The sequence below is a fragment of the Cyprinus carpio genome, chromosome A7 (genome assembly GCF_018340385.1).
Source record: "Cyprinus carpio isolate SPL01 chromosome A7, ASM1834038v1, whole genome shotgun sequence".
Taxonomy (NCBI): Eukaryota; Metazoa; Chordata; class Actinopteri; order Cypriniformes; family Cyprinidae; genus Cyprinus; species Cyprinus carpio.
In genome coordinates, this window is record NC_056578.1 from 6,429,954 (window position 1) to 6,449,504 (window position 19,551).

The 19,551-nt window shown below is 36.8% G+C and overlaps 1 protein-coding gene across 1 annotated transcript; it reads right to left on the bottom strand.

The window, feature by feature from the left end:
* Positions 1 to 439: 439 nt before the first annotated feature.
* On the bottom strand, positions 440 to 17,561 carry LOC109109663 (ATP-sensitive inward rectifier potassium channel 10-like). The gene is made up of 6 exons (XM_042759405.1): positions 16,899 to 17,561; positions 11,419 to 11,778; positions 11,094 to 11,305; positions 10,271 to 10,402; positions 9,992 to 10,169; positions 440 to 3,378 (listed from the first exon to the last, which is right to left on the bottom strand). Exons 2-6 carry the CDS (start codon positions 11,774 to 11,776, stop codon positions 2,987 to 2,989), a joined length of 1,272 nt encoding a protein of 423 aa, XP_042615339.1. The 5' UTR covers positions 11,777 to 11,778; positions 16,899 to 17,561; the 3' UTR covers positions 440 to 2,986.
* Between the last annotated feature and the right edge of the window lie 1,990 nt (positions 17,562 to 19,551).

Below are 19,551 nucleotides of genomic sequence, written 5' to 3' on the forward strand. Positions count from 1 at the left end.
TCTTAAAAGTGCATATTAGTGCCCTAAAGTACATTAGTACCTTAAAAGTACATACTTATATCTTAAAGTGCATATTATCGTATAAAATTGGATTTTAGTACCTTAAAATTACATATCAGTATCCTAAAGTGTACATATTAGTACCTTTTGAAAGGTCTTAGTCAATGGCGCACATAATTCAACAAGTGCTGCCAGGACAATATAATTATATATATAGGCTAAATAAATACTGTAAATACTGTACAGTGACTTCAGATGAAGGCTGAATTCACTGCAGACACATCTGCATCACACTTTAATCTTTCATTTTCATGATGCTGGGAATTAGGGAATACACACCGGGTGTTTTTAACACTCACCTCAGAATCACACCAGGTGTTACGAAACTGTGATTTAACACTGTTCACTGAACACACTGATAAAATCACTGTGCAACTGCTTCAAAACTTCTCATTTATTAAAAACAGACATTTGAGATCATTAGCTGTTAAAGTGATGAAAGTCCAGTTCTGAAAGTGACTAAACACAAAAGGAAATTCATGAAACAGGTGTTTCCTTACAGCCACAGTTTAAGACAGGCAGAACGCAATAAAGATGAAACCAATCATTCTTTTTCAACAACATAAATTGAATAATAATAATAATAATAATAATAATAGTGTTTTAAGTGGTTTATATCACCTGCAAGTTGAAAAGTTTATATCAGATCTCTCATAAAAATAATAATAATAAAAAAAAATAATTACATTCCCCTCAGTAATCTGTATAATGAGGAGTTTGTTCACTCAAAATAACACAATGCATGAACAACAGTAATTTACCACGGTAACAGTGGTTCTTGACTTAATAAACAGCTCTAATGTATTATTACTATTATTGTTGTTGTTGATTCATAGGCACATTGACTTGACAATTACTATATTTCAAAATACATTCTATCACTCTTCGTCATAATCTTCACATATAAAAGGCCATGAACAGTTGAGTTGGACCCAAACAAAATATCAAAAATAAAGCCTCCTCCTCGAGTTAAAGTGCTTTTAGTATTGTTAACAAACATCATGTTTATTCCAGTGACAAAAGATCAACTATGGGGGAAAAAAACTAGATCTTTACCCAAAATAGCTCTAAACTGGCACTGTTAGACACAAACAGAGATACAAATCACATCCAGTGCACTCTCTCAATGAGACACGCACAAGTTATTCACTCTAAATGTTGTACCTTTGCTCTATCATTAAGTACAGTACAGTGGATTAAATATTATGATTTTTTTTTTCCAGTCAATGACATGCAACCCTCCAATCCATTGTAATCCATAATCCTTCTGCAAAAATAGATCGATATCCATGTATTTATAAAATCAGGTATTGTCCATCAGAGTTTACAGAATAATTGTTCTTCTCAAAGTGTCTCAAATCTGTGGCACTGCTTTTCTTGGCCACAAGGTGATGAACTAGTCTTTCCCAGTGAGCAGGTTCATCACACAAGAGTCTGTTGATGTTTTGTCAAGTGTAAAGCAGCAGATCTATGTTGAATCATCATTTGATTCCACACGGTCTAATAGTTTAGTAGTTTACAGTATTTCTCATTTACGGATTCCAGCTATGTCCAGAATGGAACACTAGCATACTAGCATTCATATGTAGCATACTATTTTTAAAAGTAACATGTGGAACGATGTGCATTATTCAGTGATAAGTTTTAAATAATTAAGAAATAAAGAAAGTCAGGAAAATGGGTTCCTCAACTGGCTGAGCAAGATGCTAGAAACATATAGTCTGAATGCACTGTAAGCAACGCTTGATAAAAGATAAAATTGTGGCTGAATTACTTCAGGTTCTGAAATCAAATATTGCATTGCATTGTGAGATACGTATTCCTCACAGTGTGCTCTGGTTTTGTTCTCCACAATTTGCAAACCAGGCTCATTGGAAAAATGCCTGCATCGCCATTTCTGCAAAGTGACTTTATGTTGCTTCTTGCACATTTCGTAAAAAACTCGTAAAAAGGTGAAATGACCAGTGGGGGCGCTGATCTGCCAATGTTTTATCACGCTGGTTGTTCTATGAATCTCAGCAGTTTGGAAATGAAATGTCCAGTTGGTGGACAACAGATGAACATTAAACTGGCAAGGTTTTATTTCATTAGTAATTGTACATATAGCAATGTATAATTCGCAAATGAATGTCCGGTGAATGTTTGAAAATAACATCATCTAATTAAATCCAGCCTTAAATGCAACCAATAGCGTTAACAAAAGCAAATGTGACATGAAACACATTTGCTGAGGTATTTTATCTTGCTTCTACAAGCCTTTGAGCTCTTTTATCATGACTCGTATCGCAAGTGCAGTGCTGGGCCGGGTGAGCTATCGAGCAAGTTTACCAGCCAGAAAAAACATATTATGGACCTGACTACGTGATTATTATGTGCAAACATTAAAAATGAATTACTTATTAGCTCATAACATAGTATTGTGCAAGTTACCATGTGAAAATAGGCTTTTAACAATCAATAATATGCCCTTGCAATCATAATTAGTTTGAAAAGGAATATAAGTTGTTGGTTCTTTACTGCCACTAGAAACTGTTGTATGTAAAAGTATATTTTTGGAGTTTTTCAAAAGTGTAGGAAAAGGCATGTTTTTCCAATAATTTTCCCATAGTAGATCATCACTGTGTTCTGTTCTTACAGAAAACGTGCATGCTATGCACAGTATACGTACTATATACTGCAGAAACAGCAAGTGTAGTATGTTAGTGTGCTATTCCGAACATAGTCGCTGTCTTATCTTCTCTATTTCATGCTTATACGCCAGTGTATTTCAGCACTAGCCAACTCTACTGGCACGCTACCTTGTAAAACAGGTTAGCTCAGTGCCATCAAAAAAAAAAGTGGCGAACACTGACTCAAACAAGTGCTCAAGCAATTTATCTCTATGTGATCCCCCCATTCATTCATTCATTGACCTGTTTTTCGCTCTCTAGACGTTGCTAACGCGGACGCTAAGCTGGTCTCGGACACGCCCCTTATCCCGCCCCCTTTCCTCCTGGTAACTCTCCTCCAATCGCATCTTCTCCGTATCCGCCCCTTGGTCTCTACCACCACTGCCTTGATGTTGCGGTGACTGGGGCGGGGCTTGTTTGAAAAAGGGCATGGTCTTGGTCTTGGCAACCTTGTCAAAGAAGGCAAAATCAGCTACATACTTTCCAGAGGGGGAGAGGGAGATGACAGGTGGAAACTCGTAGCCCCACAGGATCTCATCGGGCAGGTAGGAGGTGCGGACTTGGCAGGTGGCTGAGGTCGGCTCCACGGTAGCACTCATGATCACAAGCAGCTCAAAGTCGGCCAGCTCCGGATCCGTCCACCCACCACCTTAGAAAGAAAGATTCACAGTGAAACAGACAGCAGAAATTCAGTAACAGATAGTGTAATTCATCCCATGTTGTCCCAAACCTGTATGGCTTTCTTTCAGTATGACAAATGAAATCTCAATTATGCTTGAACATAAGCAAACCTAGTGTGTCATATCCAACAGATTTAGAATGGAACTTTTTTTTTTTTTTTTTTTTTTTTTTTTTGGAGCTTGTCTATTTTCATTTACATTATCTTATTGAATATAACTTGGATATTCTTCAAAGAACATTTATATAACATTTATATAATATTCATCATGTAATGTAATATACTTATACAGTATATTAAGTATACTTAATGTTAACGTCTGTTTATTAAGTCTTCTCCTTACTCCATCTAGATTGTATTACTTTTACTGTATTACTTTTTTTACTGTATTACTTTTATTTTTCTACCTTAATTCTACTTATTTCAATTCAATTCAAGTTTATTTGTATAGCGCTTTTTACGATACAAATACAGAAAATTAAGTTTCTACAATATTTAGTAGTAGCTTATCAGTGGTGACTGTCAGTTTATGTACATATAGTAGAAATGTATGGAAAAATCAATTAAAGATGTAATCAAACGGACGATGAACACTATTAACTGCAATTATTATATGATGCAATCAAACTTATAGCAAAATTTGGTAGTTCTGTATGTTGTTTATGTATATTAAGCAGGGTTATTTAGTTAACTAAAACCATGAAAACATTTATGTTCTTTGAAATAAAATAAACATTAACTGAAATAATATAAAATAAAACTAAACTAAAACTTTTTTTCAGCTTGTTGCCAAAGCAACATTTGTCATTTTCAGTTACTCTTCATGTACTAAAATAACTAAATGTAAAACTGAAATAAAAAAAACCTACATAGACATTACGTAAGGAAAATTATGGTTCATACCAGCAGAAATACAAATGCCTTCACTCGTAAACATGCCATTCACCCACTGACACACACACACACATACACACACACATACACACACATACACTCACAGTCGCACACACACCTGCAGCAATATCCCACATTCAGAGCGAGAGACTGTCATCTGTGAAAACAGTCTCTCTTTTAACCCAGACACAGTTCTGCAATCTGGGAGTAAAAAACATGGGGTTTCATAACCCACAAACACACAAGATCATGCTCACAAAAAAAGTGTGTTTTACAGTGCCCCCCCCCCCCCCCCCCCCCCCAAAACCCCCCCCTATCGGGACACTGGAGTCACACTTAGAAATGTCACTGCATTACATCACAAAATTTTAAATGTAGCATAATTTATTTTACAGAAAGACAGCATAAGAACTCATTTTAGAGAAATGTGTTTGTATTGTTTTATTGTTAATGCTAAACCAACAGATGACAAACGGTGTGATATTGTCTAATACAATGACATTCGGACAGAAAGAATGGCATTAAGCATTCAAAACTGTTTTGGCCCAGTGTATATACATCATAAATTAATGCAAATACACTGACAAGTATTAATTATCAGCATATGAAGATATTGTTTGGTGTCGTTCACACACTGATCATGGCATAACTCAGTGTAAAGATCCTCAGGGGATGTCAGTGTTTACTAGCGGGCAGATCTGATGTGGCCTCTCACTGTGTCTTTAATGCGTTTGAGGAAAAGAGATACTTATATATGGGTCAATCGTACATACATTTTTGTATTTATATTTTCATTTTAATGTGCATTTAATATTTTTAGTTTATTTTATTTTATAACAGTTTGTATGTATGAATTTTTAATTATTGGTTTATATTTGTTATGTAATTGATTTTTTTATATTGTGGTTCTTTTTTTAGTTAAACTTAGTTTTAAAAAAGTTTGTATGTATGAATTAAAATAAATCTATTTCCATTGAGTTTTCATGGGCCACATGTTTTGACCCATTTAATTGGACTATAAATTATTAATATAATTTTTAAATATAATTTTGGGATTATTAAATAAAAATATTAAAACAAAAAATATATATATATTTTGTATAGTACAAAGATAAAATTCAATACTAATATTTGCATATTAAATTCTTCATTTTCAAAAGTTAAAACATCAAGCTTAGATTTTATGGTTTGCCTGCATATAAATATATGTGCTGCCAGTTTCAGAGTGAAGTGGCATGGTGTTCGATTACATGTGTGCATGTTATAATACAGCATTTCAGCATCTCAAAGCAGCTCGATTCTCATTTAATGAACCAAGTCTCAGTAAGATGCTAAAACTCTCTACATTTAAATTAAATCGCAGCTTTCACGATTTGATGATTGCATTCAGCCCTATCACAATATTTGTTTTCGATATATATCATGCAGCCCTAGTTTGATACCACAAGTAAAACAATCTCTGAGTCAAACACACACACACACATAATCATGAGTGAACATCTTGTTTGGCGGTTCATATAGTTTTATGTTGAGTTGTCACAGGGCTCCCGCAGAGGCCCGTGTCTCCTCTCCTCAGCCTCTTACACAAACACAATGCCACATTAAGCGGACTGGCACACTGTGTATGTAGGTTTTTTTTTACTATAGATTCACACACACTGGTGCACTGTTATGGAGCTAGAATTGTGTCTTTATTACATGCGAGAAAATAAAAGATCTGAGAGAAAAAAAAAGTTTGAGAGAAAAAGTTATCACAATGATAGCAAAAAAAGCATTTCATGAGAGAAAAAGTAATATGAGAGAAAAAAAAATATTTGAGACTAAAAAAGTTTGAGAGAGAAAAAGAACATAAAAAAAAAATATAAATTTGATTAGAAAAATCTCAAATAATATTTTTTGCTACAGTGTGAAAACATTTTCTCTAAAAAAAATAGTTCTTCTCCGAAACGCTTTTCTTTGCTCTCGATTGCAATTTCTTCTCTCGTGTCAGGATTTTGAATATGTGAGAGCTATTTTTTTAATGTTTAATGTCTTCAGTGATACTGAACTTGCTCAGCCAGCTGTGTGTCATCATCTTACCCAAAACATTGGAGTGTCCGTGCTCAACTAAACTAGCCATAAGGCAGAGGCGGCATCTATGCAGGTGAACCGAACAATGGTGTAATGATTCAGTTCGACTTCCCAAGACAAGACGATGCTCACCCGACTGGCCAATAGGAACGTGGCCCCGCCCATGACACAATTCTCACAGTGAAAGCAAAATCCTGACACGAGAGCAAGAAATTGCATCGAGAGCAAAGAAAGGCGTTTCGAGAGCAACACTTTTTTTAGAGAGAGAAAATGTTTTCACACTGATAGCAAAAAAATATATATATTTGAGAGTTTTTTTCAAAGTATTTTGATAGAGATTTTTTTCCTCAGAAATAATTTTAAAAATTTCAAATTTATATTTTTTTTATGTTCTATGAAAAAATACTTTCTCTCACAACTTTTTTTAGTCTCAAATATTATTATTTTTTGCTATTGGTATGAAAACTTTTTCTCTCAAATATTCTTTTTTCTCTCATGAAATGTTTTTTTGCTATCAGTGTGATAACTTTTTATTTCATAATTTTTTTTTTTTTTTTAGATCTTTTTTTTCTCTCAGTTTTTTTATTTTCATGGTTTTTGATAAATACACTGTTGTAGCTTCAATATGTGTGCATTTATACATAGACATACATTTACATACAGATTTACACTGTAATGCAGCAGCACGCTTTCTGACACGTTTTAAAAAACGGTGCCAGTTTCTTCATTCATATGCAAATGTGCTTCCATTGGAGCATTCTGAATAGCTATTTCTAATTCATATTCAGGTTTTTAAAGAAAAATTTAACGGTAAACATACAAAACAGAGTCATTTCTGGGAGGACATGATGAAACGCGAAGTCTTCAAGAGTTTAATTTGGATTAGGTAGCATTAGATGTAAGTGGGGTCTATTAAAATAACCCAATACCGTATAATCAGACTATAGTCAATTACACCGTGCAATCTGGCTAGACTACAAACACGATGAGAAAGAAGCATTGAGACGAGAGAAAAAGCACACCAGAAACCATAAACAGATACACAAGGATATGCAGAAACAGGAAAAATATCATAGCCGTGCGAGATGAGAGTCGCATTCATTGAACCAAGTGCAAAAGAGGGGACCGGAGGGTCTGATATATTGGGCCCTCGATGGGGTAGAGACTGGGACCGTAACTGGATCCATGACCTGCATGTCAGCACCAGGAACTGGGCTGCTTTGTGCCTCTAATGAGACGCTCTGGCACACGCTCGTAAACGCATTCCAGCCAAAGAGAGAGAATGTATAAAAGAAAGAGGGAAAGCCACGTCTGAAAAGAAAGTGAATGTGTGCTAACAGAGAGCAAATGAGATGGAGGGAGTTAGAAGGCAATAAATGCAGCTCATCTGCCAATTATAGAAACCCTAAGTTCCTGTAAACATACCCCCCCACCACCACCACCATCTAATTCATTATTACATTTTCTACAATTCACACTAAAACTTTTGTTTTACTGCATATAAAATGTGAAATCCGCTTCTGTCCTTTAACCTCCCAAAATTAAATTAAACTTTTAAAGTCTTTACCACAAAGGATTTCAATAATTCCCAAATGCCAGTCCTGACACCAAAGGTCCTTACTGAAAAATGGATTCTTAGCTGGTTTAAGCTAGTCTTCTTGTCTTAAAACCACCAAAACAGACCAGTCTTGTGGATTGGTGGTTTGTCCGGTCTGTTTTTCCCAGCACGATTCAGATTTTGACAATCAGGTTGATTTGGTTGATGAAGGGAGATCTGTTTACATTTAGTCTCGTTAAATCGTGTAATAAATAATTACAGGAACATTGAAAAACCATTATTTCTGATGCTAATTGTTGCTGCTTGGTAGAGTGATATTATTATTGCTCAAACTGATGCAAGGACTGGTGGGACAACAGCTGTCCACCACAAATTCACAGATGATGTGTGGAAGACACATTTCCACATCCGAAACTTAGCGCTCAAAGAAAACCCCAAGTTTTTTCCATTCATAATTACAACATTGTAGTGGTGTTCATTTGCTTTTTACTTATAAATACTAAAAAGCATCATTGCATTTTGTTGTGGACCAGCAACCACTAGAAATTATCTAAAAAACACACAGTTTCTTACATTTGATTGGTTTATTAGAGTGTTTTATTAGTTTTATTTTTTTAAGTTGATGGTAGGATTGTATGATTTTAGTTTACTTTTTATGTACTTCTCAGAAATGGGCTTTATGTACTTCTCAGAAATATACTTAAAATGACATTTAAGTATACTTGACTTATACTTACAAAAAGTCTAAATATACTTGAACTTTACTTAAGTATACTTAATAAAATAAACTTGAAGTATACTACTTTTTGGTAAGGGGAGTACTCTTGCAAATATATAGCGATGCCCTAGCAACCTATCCAAACACTTTAGAACCATGGTAGCAAGTTTTGCGCAGGCAAACAGTAAATGTTCAAATCTAGTTCACATTTATCCTCATGAATAATCAAACAGAGGCAAAATGGAAACATAAATTGAGCCACTTTGGCATGCTATGTGCACTTGATTGAGGTGTGAAGTGTCAGTGGAAACAGGGCACCAGCGTGTACTGAAAGTGCCAAAACTCCCTGAACCTTCTGCCTGCAGTGTGACCTTTGCACTGAAACAGAGCTTCTCCGGTGTCTTCGACACCTCTCCCCACACTACTGTTTCACGTTCTCTTGTGTAGCACTCTATCCTCAAAGCAACTCTGCTGGGGCCATGGGGCCAGTGCACAACCAAGCTGTCTCTGTTCTCAGGTGTATCCTACTGACAGCCTTCATCTGCCACCATAGCCAGTGCCATCTCTGCAGTCCCCCACAATCACAAAGAAGCTAAGATTAGATGTAGGTTTTTCAGAACTAAAAAACATTTATTTAACAGACTTTTTATTGAAAACAACTTTCATTGCATTTATGGTACACATGGTCATGGGTTCAATTCCCAGGGAATGCATGAACATCAGTTCATCAGTTTAACTGATGTTAAACATAGAACATTAACATCAAGTTCATGCACTCCTTGGGAATCAAACCCACATGAATTTGGCAGACGCTTTTATCAAAAACAACTTACATTGCATTCATGGCATACGTGGTCATGGGTTTCGATTCCCAATGAATGCATGACCATAGCTTTGCTAGTGCTTGAGCTACAGGAATCTCAAGATTCATGTGAGGTGATGGGTTTGAATTGTACATATATGAGGAAATGGAGTAGTGATGTCTAGTAATTCAAGCTCAAGGCTGGTAACCAGATGGTTGCTGTTTAATTCACCAGAAGGAACGGTCCATGAGCCAACAGAGCAAGACACCTAAGGTTGCACCAGCTGAAACTGTGCCTAATCTGTTTTACATCTACTCATTTGGCAGATGCTTGACCCAAGACCTTGGCATAGCCAGCACCATACACTTCCATTTGCACTAGAGTGATACCAGTTCAACTTACAGCAGAAAGTAATGAATACTTTTTTTCTAATGGGACGGTTCTATGCTTAGGATTTCAAGCACCATTTTGGAATATTAACATCTCAACATCACACTTTATTGTTCTAGTTACCCTCCTAGTTCTCCTAGGCTTGCATACCTTTGGCAGCCCAGGCCCGCATTGGGCTGTTGTCATCAATTACGTGGTAGAAAGTGAGGGGCATGATGAGGAAGGAGCTGTCACTGGATGTGTCCACTTGGAAGGCTACATTCCTCTGGTCCAGACGCACTGTCTCACCCTCTTTAGTCTGTGACGTCTGCAGCAGCTTACCAGTTACCTGAAGAATCCCAGGAATTGGACATACAGTTTGATAAGTGGCACATATGTTACGATAGAAATGAACATGAAATTAAACATTAATGCATCATATGTGTTTACCTGGCAGCCCAAAAGGAGACTCTTACGCATGTTAGCGACACGGATCATAAGACATGGTTGGCCTTCATGGTTGGTGACCACAGCATGTTTACTGAACTTCACCGTCTCACCACGTTTCTTCGGCCGTGCTACCTACATACACCAGATGAAAATGTACATAACACCTTATTAGATCTGAGAGAACTGTACAGGTCATAAAAAAATATATTATTTAAACCAATATTGTTTCAGTTCAATCCAGTTCCAGTATGGCTGCACGATCAATCACAATCACAATATGGCTTAGTACGATTATCAACCTGCAAATGCTCCAGTTTTATTACAATTAATATATGTTCTGTGTTTTTGAGTGAAGCTCAGCACTGTGTTTATTTACACATGGGCAGCTCATGATAGATCATCCAGTGTTTTCAGTGTCTCAGATCGACTTGGTTCACAGCAAATCCATCTCTGAATTTGGTGTGAGTTTGGTCCACTTATACATTTGGGAACTCAACATTTGCCAGCCTTCTTTCCAAACTTGTAATGAGAAACGCTTCTAAACTGGCTAATGTCAACAAAATAAGAGCTTAAGGGTCTCCTTGAGGTTTTCTGCCAAAATAAAAGCTTAATTGTTTAATATTTCAAAACTGAAGATATAAGACAAACATAAATATTTATATTGTGATTGTACATCTGTACAATAAAATATTTTTCTTACAAATTTTTCTAAATAATGTGATCAGACTTTTTTTCCCAAATCGTGCAGCCCTTAATTCCAGTGCTCCTAAGTACATTTCTGTTAAAAACCTAAGCAACTTCTCAGATAAGTATTCTGTTGTACCTTGGCAAGGAAGGTTCCAGTGATGAAGATCTCCATCACCATGGTGAGGACAAGTTGGACAATAAGCAGAATGATAGCAAGAGGACATTCCTCTGTGATGCAGCGAAAGCCATAACCAATGGTAGTTTGTGACTCCAGGGAGAAAAGGAACGCTGCCGTCAGGGTTTGGACCTGCATCACACACGGCGTGTGGTTGGATGGAGGGTCGAACTCTGGTGAGAAAGGACAAGAACCAAAGAGATGAAAATTACAGGGTTGCAGTATAATATTAATATTTACGTAAATAAACATTCAGGTCCTATTGAAGAACATCTTTTCTCCTCACCTAGTAGATCTCCATGCACAAGTGCCACCAAGTACCACAGCACTCCAAAAACAAACCAGGTGCCAGCGAAGGTGGCAGAAAACAGAAAAAGCTTGTAACGCCACTGCATGTCCAGAAAGGTCGTCCACAGGTCACGCAGGTAAAGCGTCCCTCGACCGCTGATGTGTTCGATACGTACATTGCTCCGCCCATCTTTAGATAACACCCGCCGACGGCGTCTCAATGCCGCAGGTCCGTTTTCTGTCGAAGCCCCGCCTCCTCCACCTAGGAGTGGCTTTAGAACATCTGTCTGTGTCTGGGAGTGGCAGACCTTCTGTGGGGAGGAGCTACGGGAAGAAGGGGGCATGGCTGAGGTCATAGCTAGAAGGGAAGAGAGAGATGGTTTACAATCAGTAGTCTGATTTCTTCTAACTTCATGCAGACTTGAGCTCCAGGGTTGCAAGGGGATTGGCTACCCCTGGTTTAAAATGTGCACGTTTACTGTTCAAGGTAAATTAAAAAAAAAAAAACAAGTTGTTATTTTTAACAAAGATCAATTCTGCTATTTCTGAGGTTAGATCAACCAGAGATTAAGAACTAAGAGCTTCATAAATCATTAATGCATTAAAACTCATCATGGCGTAGTGGTTTGTGTGTTTAACATGAAAACAAAAGCAGTTTCTAAAATGCTCAATGCTTCTTCATTCAAAACTGTAGTTTAAGACTGCTAAATCTTTAAGCACACAAGGTTGGTTGTTTCATGGAAAAGAGACAGTCTGTAATTAGGTTAATGTTCAATTATGACCAAACGGTAATAGTTAATACTGTCCCACATAATAGTGACTCTCTCACCATTACAAAGTGTTAATTACAATTAAAGTCTATGTCAAGTTGCCTTTTTTTAAATATATTACTGTAATAACAACAAACTTTGGGGGTAAAATGTAACCTGAACTTCTCTTTGTCTGAGTGTTAAGTTTTTGCTCTGACACTAAACTATGATGTTGTTATCTGTCAGTTTAAGTTTTCACAATGCCATTTTTATTTTTCTCACAATTCCACTTATTTCCCCCATTTTTTTTCTGGCCAGCAGTGGATGTTATCAGATGGGACTCATACATGCCACAGTTTAGGTTACAGAAACTACTAGTATCTTGTAACTCTGACATAAAAAAGAAGTTCTTAATGAAATAACCAATCCAGCAGTCAGCCATCTGTGTGAGAAACCTGTCACCTTATCGCCATCTGTAAAATCTAGGTCGTCTCGAAGCATTTTAAAAGAAATAGCACATGGGAAGCAAGAGGGCTCTATCTCTGTCTGAGCTCTATCTGAAAGACGTGCATCGTCCAAGTAAAGAGAGCCACATTAGGGACACATTAGGACTCTCAGCAGTATCCAAAAACGACTTTTCCAAAAGCTGAAATGGGCAAAGAAGCTTCCACTGTGATCTTTATCGCAGACACATAAGCGCATCCTTCTCTCTCAAGGTTTGTGTGTGCCAGGAAGGAGTACAGGGCTGGTTTTGGGGGCGACCCTGGTGGTCCGTTACTCTTTTTTGACTCTACATTCAGGCCCTCCAGCTGCCCAAGTGCATTATTTGATGCTCATTATTAAGATGATGGAAGCTGCTGTCCTTTCTCATTAAAAGTATTGTTGTAAGCTGTGAAACTCACATGCCGTGCTCGGCTGGCCTGGGTGAGTAGTGAAAAGGGTTATTTTTGAAAAGGGTAGACTTATTCACCATCCAAAAGCACAAAACCGCAGGAAGGAATCAGAGATGAAAAGAACACCACAATGTTTTCCATATTCTCTGCATTCCTCTCTTACATTGAGAATGATGTTTTTTAACCCTTCACCTTTATAAAATTTTGATTGATTTCTTGAATTGAGAATTATGTTTTTTTCTGCTGATTGTTTGATTGAAAGTTATATTTTGCAATATTATAAACATTAACATCATGATTTTCTGTAAAGCTGCTTTGAAACAATATGTATTGAGAAATTCTTTGACTTGTTAAATTCTGTTCATGTTAATTTAATGGGTCTATAATCTGACTGGATATCAAACAACTGACTCATTTGTAAATTTGAGGGCAAACAGCTAATATGTAGTTAATACGTAAACAAAAACATAACTAAGAACCAATATCTTAGCTACGTTACACAAGGAATCACTTTCAAGGGTGACTCTATTCATTCACACTGTTCAATCTCATTCTCTTCTCTTCCTCTCTGCATTCATGTTTAAATGTCTAGTGGTAGTTTAGTCTCACTCAGCCTTCCACATCAAATAAGATAAATAAATGAAATGAATGAGTAGCAGGGAGATGTGATACGCTCTCCCCTCTCTGACCTCACTCTCTCTCTGGACTCACACTGAGAGAATGAATAGGTATCTGTCTGGATCTCTGTGCTCTGAATACTAACGCCGACCGAGAGTGAGGAGGCGGTTCCTCGCCGAGGCACGTGTTATAAGCAGAGTGTACACACAGCTGACCTCTGAACTCGGGCGAGTACACACCCACTGATACAGTGCATACAGCAGACAAGCACTGACAGGCACTTGACTCGATGTATGCTTCTCATGCCCTCAAAGACCTTTTGGTTTAAAAGCTTTAAATGCATGAAATTAGTTTTGTAGACAAATTATGCCTACACGTTAATATTTGACTAAGAATAGATGCAAAATAATTCAATACTACTGAGACAGAAAATTGTCAACATTTCCATATTTCAGTGTGTTATTTTATGATTTTATTATTATTCTGCAATGTGGAAAACAGTCATAAAGAATAAGGAGGTGCATCCAAACATTTGACTCGTATTATACTGATGCATGCTGACAAAAACGAAGCCATGTTGTTTCACTGTGTTTACAAATTGTCTTGTCTTTTTTTTTACTCTTGATCTCACTTTCTGTCCTCCCTCGATGTCTTTCTTTCTCACTCGCTGTCCTGTATACACAAGAATCCTTTTGTTTAGAGACTAGATGAAAGAGACAAAAGCCACCATTGAAAAATACAGCACTGCATGTGTGTGTGTGAGAGAGAGAGAGTAAAAGAGACACAGAGAGAGAGAGAGAGAGAGAGAGAGAGAGAGAGAGAGAGAGAGAAAGGAAGGAAGGAATGACGACCAGAGATGGACAGAAAACTATGGAAGCAGATTAGTCTCAAATATAATTCACGCAAAAAACACAATTCACACATGCGTAGACAATTTCACATGCATGAAACCTAATTCACGTACACACAAAAAAAATTCACGTGTGTGAAAAAAAAAATATATTCACAATAAGCAATTCACATGCGCAACATAAAATTATATATTCATAAAATACATTTCACAAATGCAAAAACACAATTCGTAGATATACAACTGTGCACAAAAACCTTTGAATGTTTAAAATGTACGAGTGTCTGAATGTACAAATCGTCATTTACTACGAATCCACTCGGATTTTTGTGTGTGTGTGTGTGTTTTTGAGACTTTCCTGGCAGAGCTCTCTTCCCACGTGGGTCTGTCGTACTCTTTAGCCAATCAGATGCGAGCTTACCATTCAACCAATCATAAGCCACTGAGAGTGCATTCAAGGAGCACGATTCTGCACGATTTAGCACTTCCGTTTCTGACGCGCAGACTCAAACTAAGCTTGATGACGTCAGCAACCTGTCTGACAGATGTAAATCTTCTAGTAGCTGTGCGTGCAAACTGCCATCGTTAATCTTGCAGAGACGGTGAGCTTGAGCGGGGAGTTCTTTGGCCTGAGTGAGCAGGAGTAAGTATTGATTAATAATTATTATTTTGTATAGTATTTTAAAATGTAACGCCAGGGCTTCTATGGGGCTTCTCTCTTGACGTCTCCCCGATTGCCTGCGAGCTTCTGAATGCACTATCGGTGGATTATGATATGATTGGTTGAATGGTAAGCTCGCATCTGATTGGCTAAAGAGTACGACAGACCCACGTGGGAAGAGAGCTCTGCCAGGAAAGTCTCAAAAACACACACACACACAAATCCGAGTGGATTCGTAGTGACGATTTGTACATTCAGACACTCGTACATTTTAAACATTCAAGGGTTTTTGTGCACAGTTGTATATCTACGAATTGAGTTTTGCATTTGTGAAATGTATTTTATGAATATATAATTTTTATTTAGCGCATGTGAATTGCTTTTTGTGAATATATATTTTTTTCACGCACGTGAATTTTTTTTGTGTGTACGTGAATTAGGTTTCATGCATGTGAAATTGTCTACGCATGTGTGAATCGTGTTTTTTGCGTGAATTATATTTGAGACTAATCTGGTTCCATTGTGTGAGAGAGAGAGAGTAAAAGAGACACAGAGAGAGAGAGAGAAAGGAAGGAAGGAATGATGACCAGAGATGGATCCAGTGCAACTCTCTCAGTCATAGTCAAATGTACTTGACTTTTCTATTTTAAAGTTCACTGGAAATCACTCTGCGAACAAACTGACTCACTTAACAGATCAACATGTGCACAATAATCTGATCTAGGCAGATCAGTTCTTTCATTGCCTAGCTTAGTTTAAATCTGAAATGAATGAGGGGAAAAGTCCAAAAAGGAAACCCAAAGACTTTGCCAGGTCTGATGTTTGCCAGAAAGAGCCATGGGGAGCATATCAGATCAGTTGATATGAACAAAAAAAGAAAAGAATACCCACGCGATGCTGTGTTTCTGTCAAAGTCTATAAAATTATTTTGATAGCAGCGGATAATGCCTCCTCTTTTATATCATTGCATCAGTAAATATTATTTCTCTACAGCTCATGCATGAAACTTAATACAGTGAACTGTAACTGAATTTGAAAGCTTTACACACTAAAAGTTCTAATCATAAAAAAACTACTATAATAAATGGTCATGATATTTAAAAGGTAACATTTCGTTGCAGACAAACGCATCCTACAAGACCAAAATCAATACCTGTCAAAAAAAAAGGTTCAGTTTTTCTGTCAAACTGTTTTTATTAAATAATCTGTTTTTCCTTTTTTCAGTTTTTATTTTGCATGATGTTAAACCTACTGAAACTCGAAAGAGAGTGATACAAACTGAAGCAATCTAATATTTACAAACAGTTTATAGTGTACATTATTAATTGGTTTTAGCTAATTAAATGACAAATTTAGCACATAACAGGATATTTGAGCAATCAGTCTGCAGGCTACACATCTGAAAAACAATATAAAGTTTATTTCCTGTGTACTACTAATGTTTAACAATGATATGTTTTTACATCTTAGAGATGCACCTGTGTGTACACTGATGCATTTACTGTCTCGCCTTGCAAGGATCTTATGCATATTGTACTTATTTAAGGATGAGACTTGTGGATTCAAAACTGCACAGATGTAGCATAAATGATGCTTATGGTTTAGTTTCTTCATAAAGCTCCTTAATCTTAATTGAACATAATCTCAGCACATCCTCCAGGCCTCACGATTGACTTCAGCAAGGATGTTACAGGTTTCAGCACTTACCTTTTCACCGAGGACTTGAACGCAGAGCTCTCCCTCTCTCTCTTTGTGATTTACAACAGTCACTGCTGTTTTCCAATTTCAGCAAACAATCTGAGGCGAAAGTTGTGAACGCGTTCAGAACGGAGAGAAGCGCGTTCCTTGCGTCTTTGTCAACATCATCCGCGCCAGAAGAGTGACAAGCCGCGGAGGTCTCATAATGTTTATCATTCAAAAACACACATTTGAAACAGTTAGTATAATTAAAAAATAAATAAATAAATAAAAAAAAACAAAAACCTAGCTTTATACACCTAAATATTTATGCAAATATACAAAATCGGTCAAGTTAAAAAAAATATATATATAGTCTATAGTCTATATAATCGGTCCGATACTATAGCAATTAGTTAGTTAAGTGTCAGTCAGTTCCGGTCCCGGTCGAATGTTACCGATTTATTATGTAATGCCCTCCTCTGTCTATCTCCCTCTCTCTCTCTATCCTCCTCGCTCTCTTTTTGACTCGTCTTGTTTTAAGTGGAACTCCTCAAAAAGTTTTGTTTGCAGCTCTATCTGACAACTTTCTCCTCTCGTCTCAGTCCTGCCTTTCATTGTTGATGAAAATACGTACTTTCAGCGCCTCAGTACTGTTTAATTCATTAATTCTCCTCCCGCCCCCCGGGTCTCCGTCTGTAAAAAGAGCCCTTGTTGAGCTCCTCCGCTCCTCAGCCTTTGTAAACTTTTCTGCTTGATTTAAATATGTCGAAATGAAGTAACTGTATGTTGCTTTTGTTCGGAGGACACATAGGCTACATTATTTAGTCTATAAATACGACCTCGGATGTTGAATTTGTTTTTGTGGCAGTTTTTCCTCTTTCTTTATCCGAGCGGAATTTGCTGCTTAGAAAGTGACATGACTTTGAAGTCGATCCATGTCCGCTTCAATAACTGCGCAGAGATGCAAACCTTTGAAAAGAGACGCTGGTGGGAACAGAGAAAGAATTACCGTATTTATGATAACTATTTAACACTTATATATATTACCACTACTTAAAAAAGCAAAATAAATAATATATATATTTTTTTTAAACTACAAAAGATACTAACTCTGGTAGCACAGGTAAAACGGAGATATTTGAAATCTGCATTTACATCTGCTAGACGTATTTTTTAGAGTGTTTTCTCATCTGCAATACGTCTAGGAAGTTCCTATCAAATGTCAAATACACATTAAGAAAATCTCTTTAAGATGTTTATGATTTAGAATGAAGCCTATGTAACTGACATCTTAAAGACGTCTGTCAGATGTTTGTATAGGCTACACCACAGATGCTTTCCAGATGAAGCGACCTTTAACAGACATCTTGCAGACGTGTACAGAACCTCGCACATGGCATGCAGGAAAAATAGTAGGCTAAATCGTGTGCACAATATACTATTTCGTTTCCTCGATTTATAAATAACAAATTAGTAAATTGTGCGCACAATTTTTTTTTCTTTTCTTTTTTTTCTTGCATGTCATGTGCGGGGCTCCGTATATGTGTGCTGTCTAGGAAAGATTAATAATTTAGTTTAAGCATAATGTGGAGGTGGATTTTTTTATTTTTTTTTAAATCGTTTTTCAAAGAAATACATTTTACCTGGAGTATATGTCATATTCACTGATCTATAATATAGAACATAAATAGATCAGTGGTCATATTTCTTTTTTCACCAGTGAAAGCCGGCTGTAAAGGATAAAAAATATAGCCTATATATACTTATATATATATATATATATATATATATATATATATATATATAGCTATATATATATATTTATATAAAAAAATTGTTTTCGATGCATTTTTACTGTTGCGTTAGCAGAATACACAGAATACACTCCTGTGTGTGCCGCGAGACATCTTGCGATATAAGCATTTCACACGAGCATTAATCTTGAGTTCCCGCCCAACTGCCAAAGCGCGCGATTTTATTAGGCGGGAAGAAGTCAAGGTTGGGGAAGCTTTGTTTTGAGAATTAAACCTAGAAATGTAATACTTCATAAGTTAAATATGGCATCTACCCTGGCTAAACAAATAAATAATAGCTACAAAAAAAAAAAAAAAATCCTTTAAGCTGTCACTCAGGGATGTAAGATGCAAATGAGAGGATGTTGACACACAAGAGAAGAAAGGATGGGTGGAAGAGAACAGGATGAGGCACAAAAAGGAAACAGAGGTGATGTAAGTTGGTCAGGACTCTTTTTGGCTGGACAGCTTTGTCGGAAGAGACTTTTTCTTCTGTTCCTTCACTTTGTTGATCCTTTTCTCTGGCATTACATGTCACTTGTTTACTGAACACATGGTTCACTTGCCTTTTCCCACTTAACTTCCGTCCCTCTCTTTCTGTTTCTCTATCCCCTTCTGAGCAGTTGATGTTCAATTCAATATCATATCCTTTCTGTCAGTTCAGTCTAGCAACAAATTATTATAGGCTACCTCGTAAGCTGAACATTAAAGTGAGTTTCAGTGCTTTTTGTTGTCCAGTCAATAACCACACACACACACACACACACACACACACACACATTGAGCAGAGACTTTCAATCAGGATTTTTTTTTTTTTTTTTTTTTTCAGAGAAAACGAGGAAACCATTAGGTCTGTGATAGCGGTGCCCATATTCTGTCCAAGGGAG

What these genes read in the sequence shown, in the direction of transcription:
- LOC109109663 (XM_042759405.1), bottom strand. Translation starts at nt 11,776, where the DNA reads ATGACCTCAGCCATGCCCCCTTCTTCCCGTAGCTCCTCCCCACAGAAG. An exon ending in CTGGAACCTTCCTTGCCAAG is followed by an intron (nt 10,403 to 11,093) that starts GTACAACAGAAT and finishes TGGTGTATGTAG; the next exon opens with GTAGCACGGCCGAAGAAACG. An exon ending in GCGGGCCTGGGCTGCCAAAG is followed by an intron (nt 3,379 to 9,991) that starts GTATGCAAGCCT and finishes TTTCTTTCTAAG; the next exon opens with GTGGTGGGTGGACGGATCCG.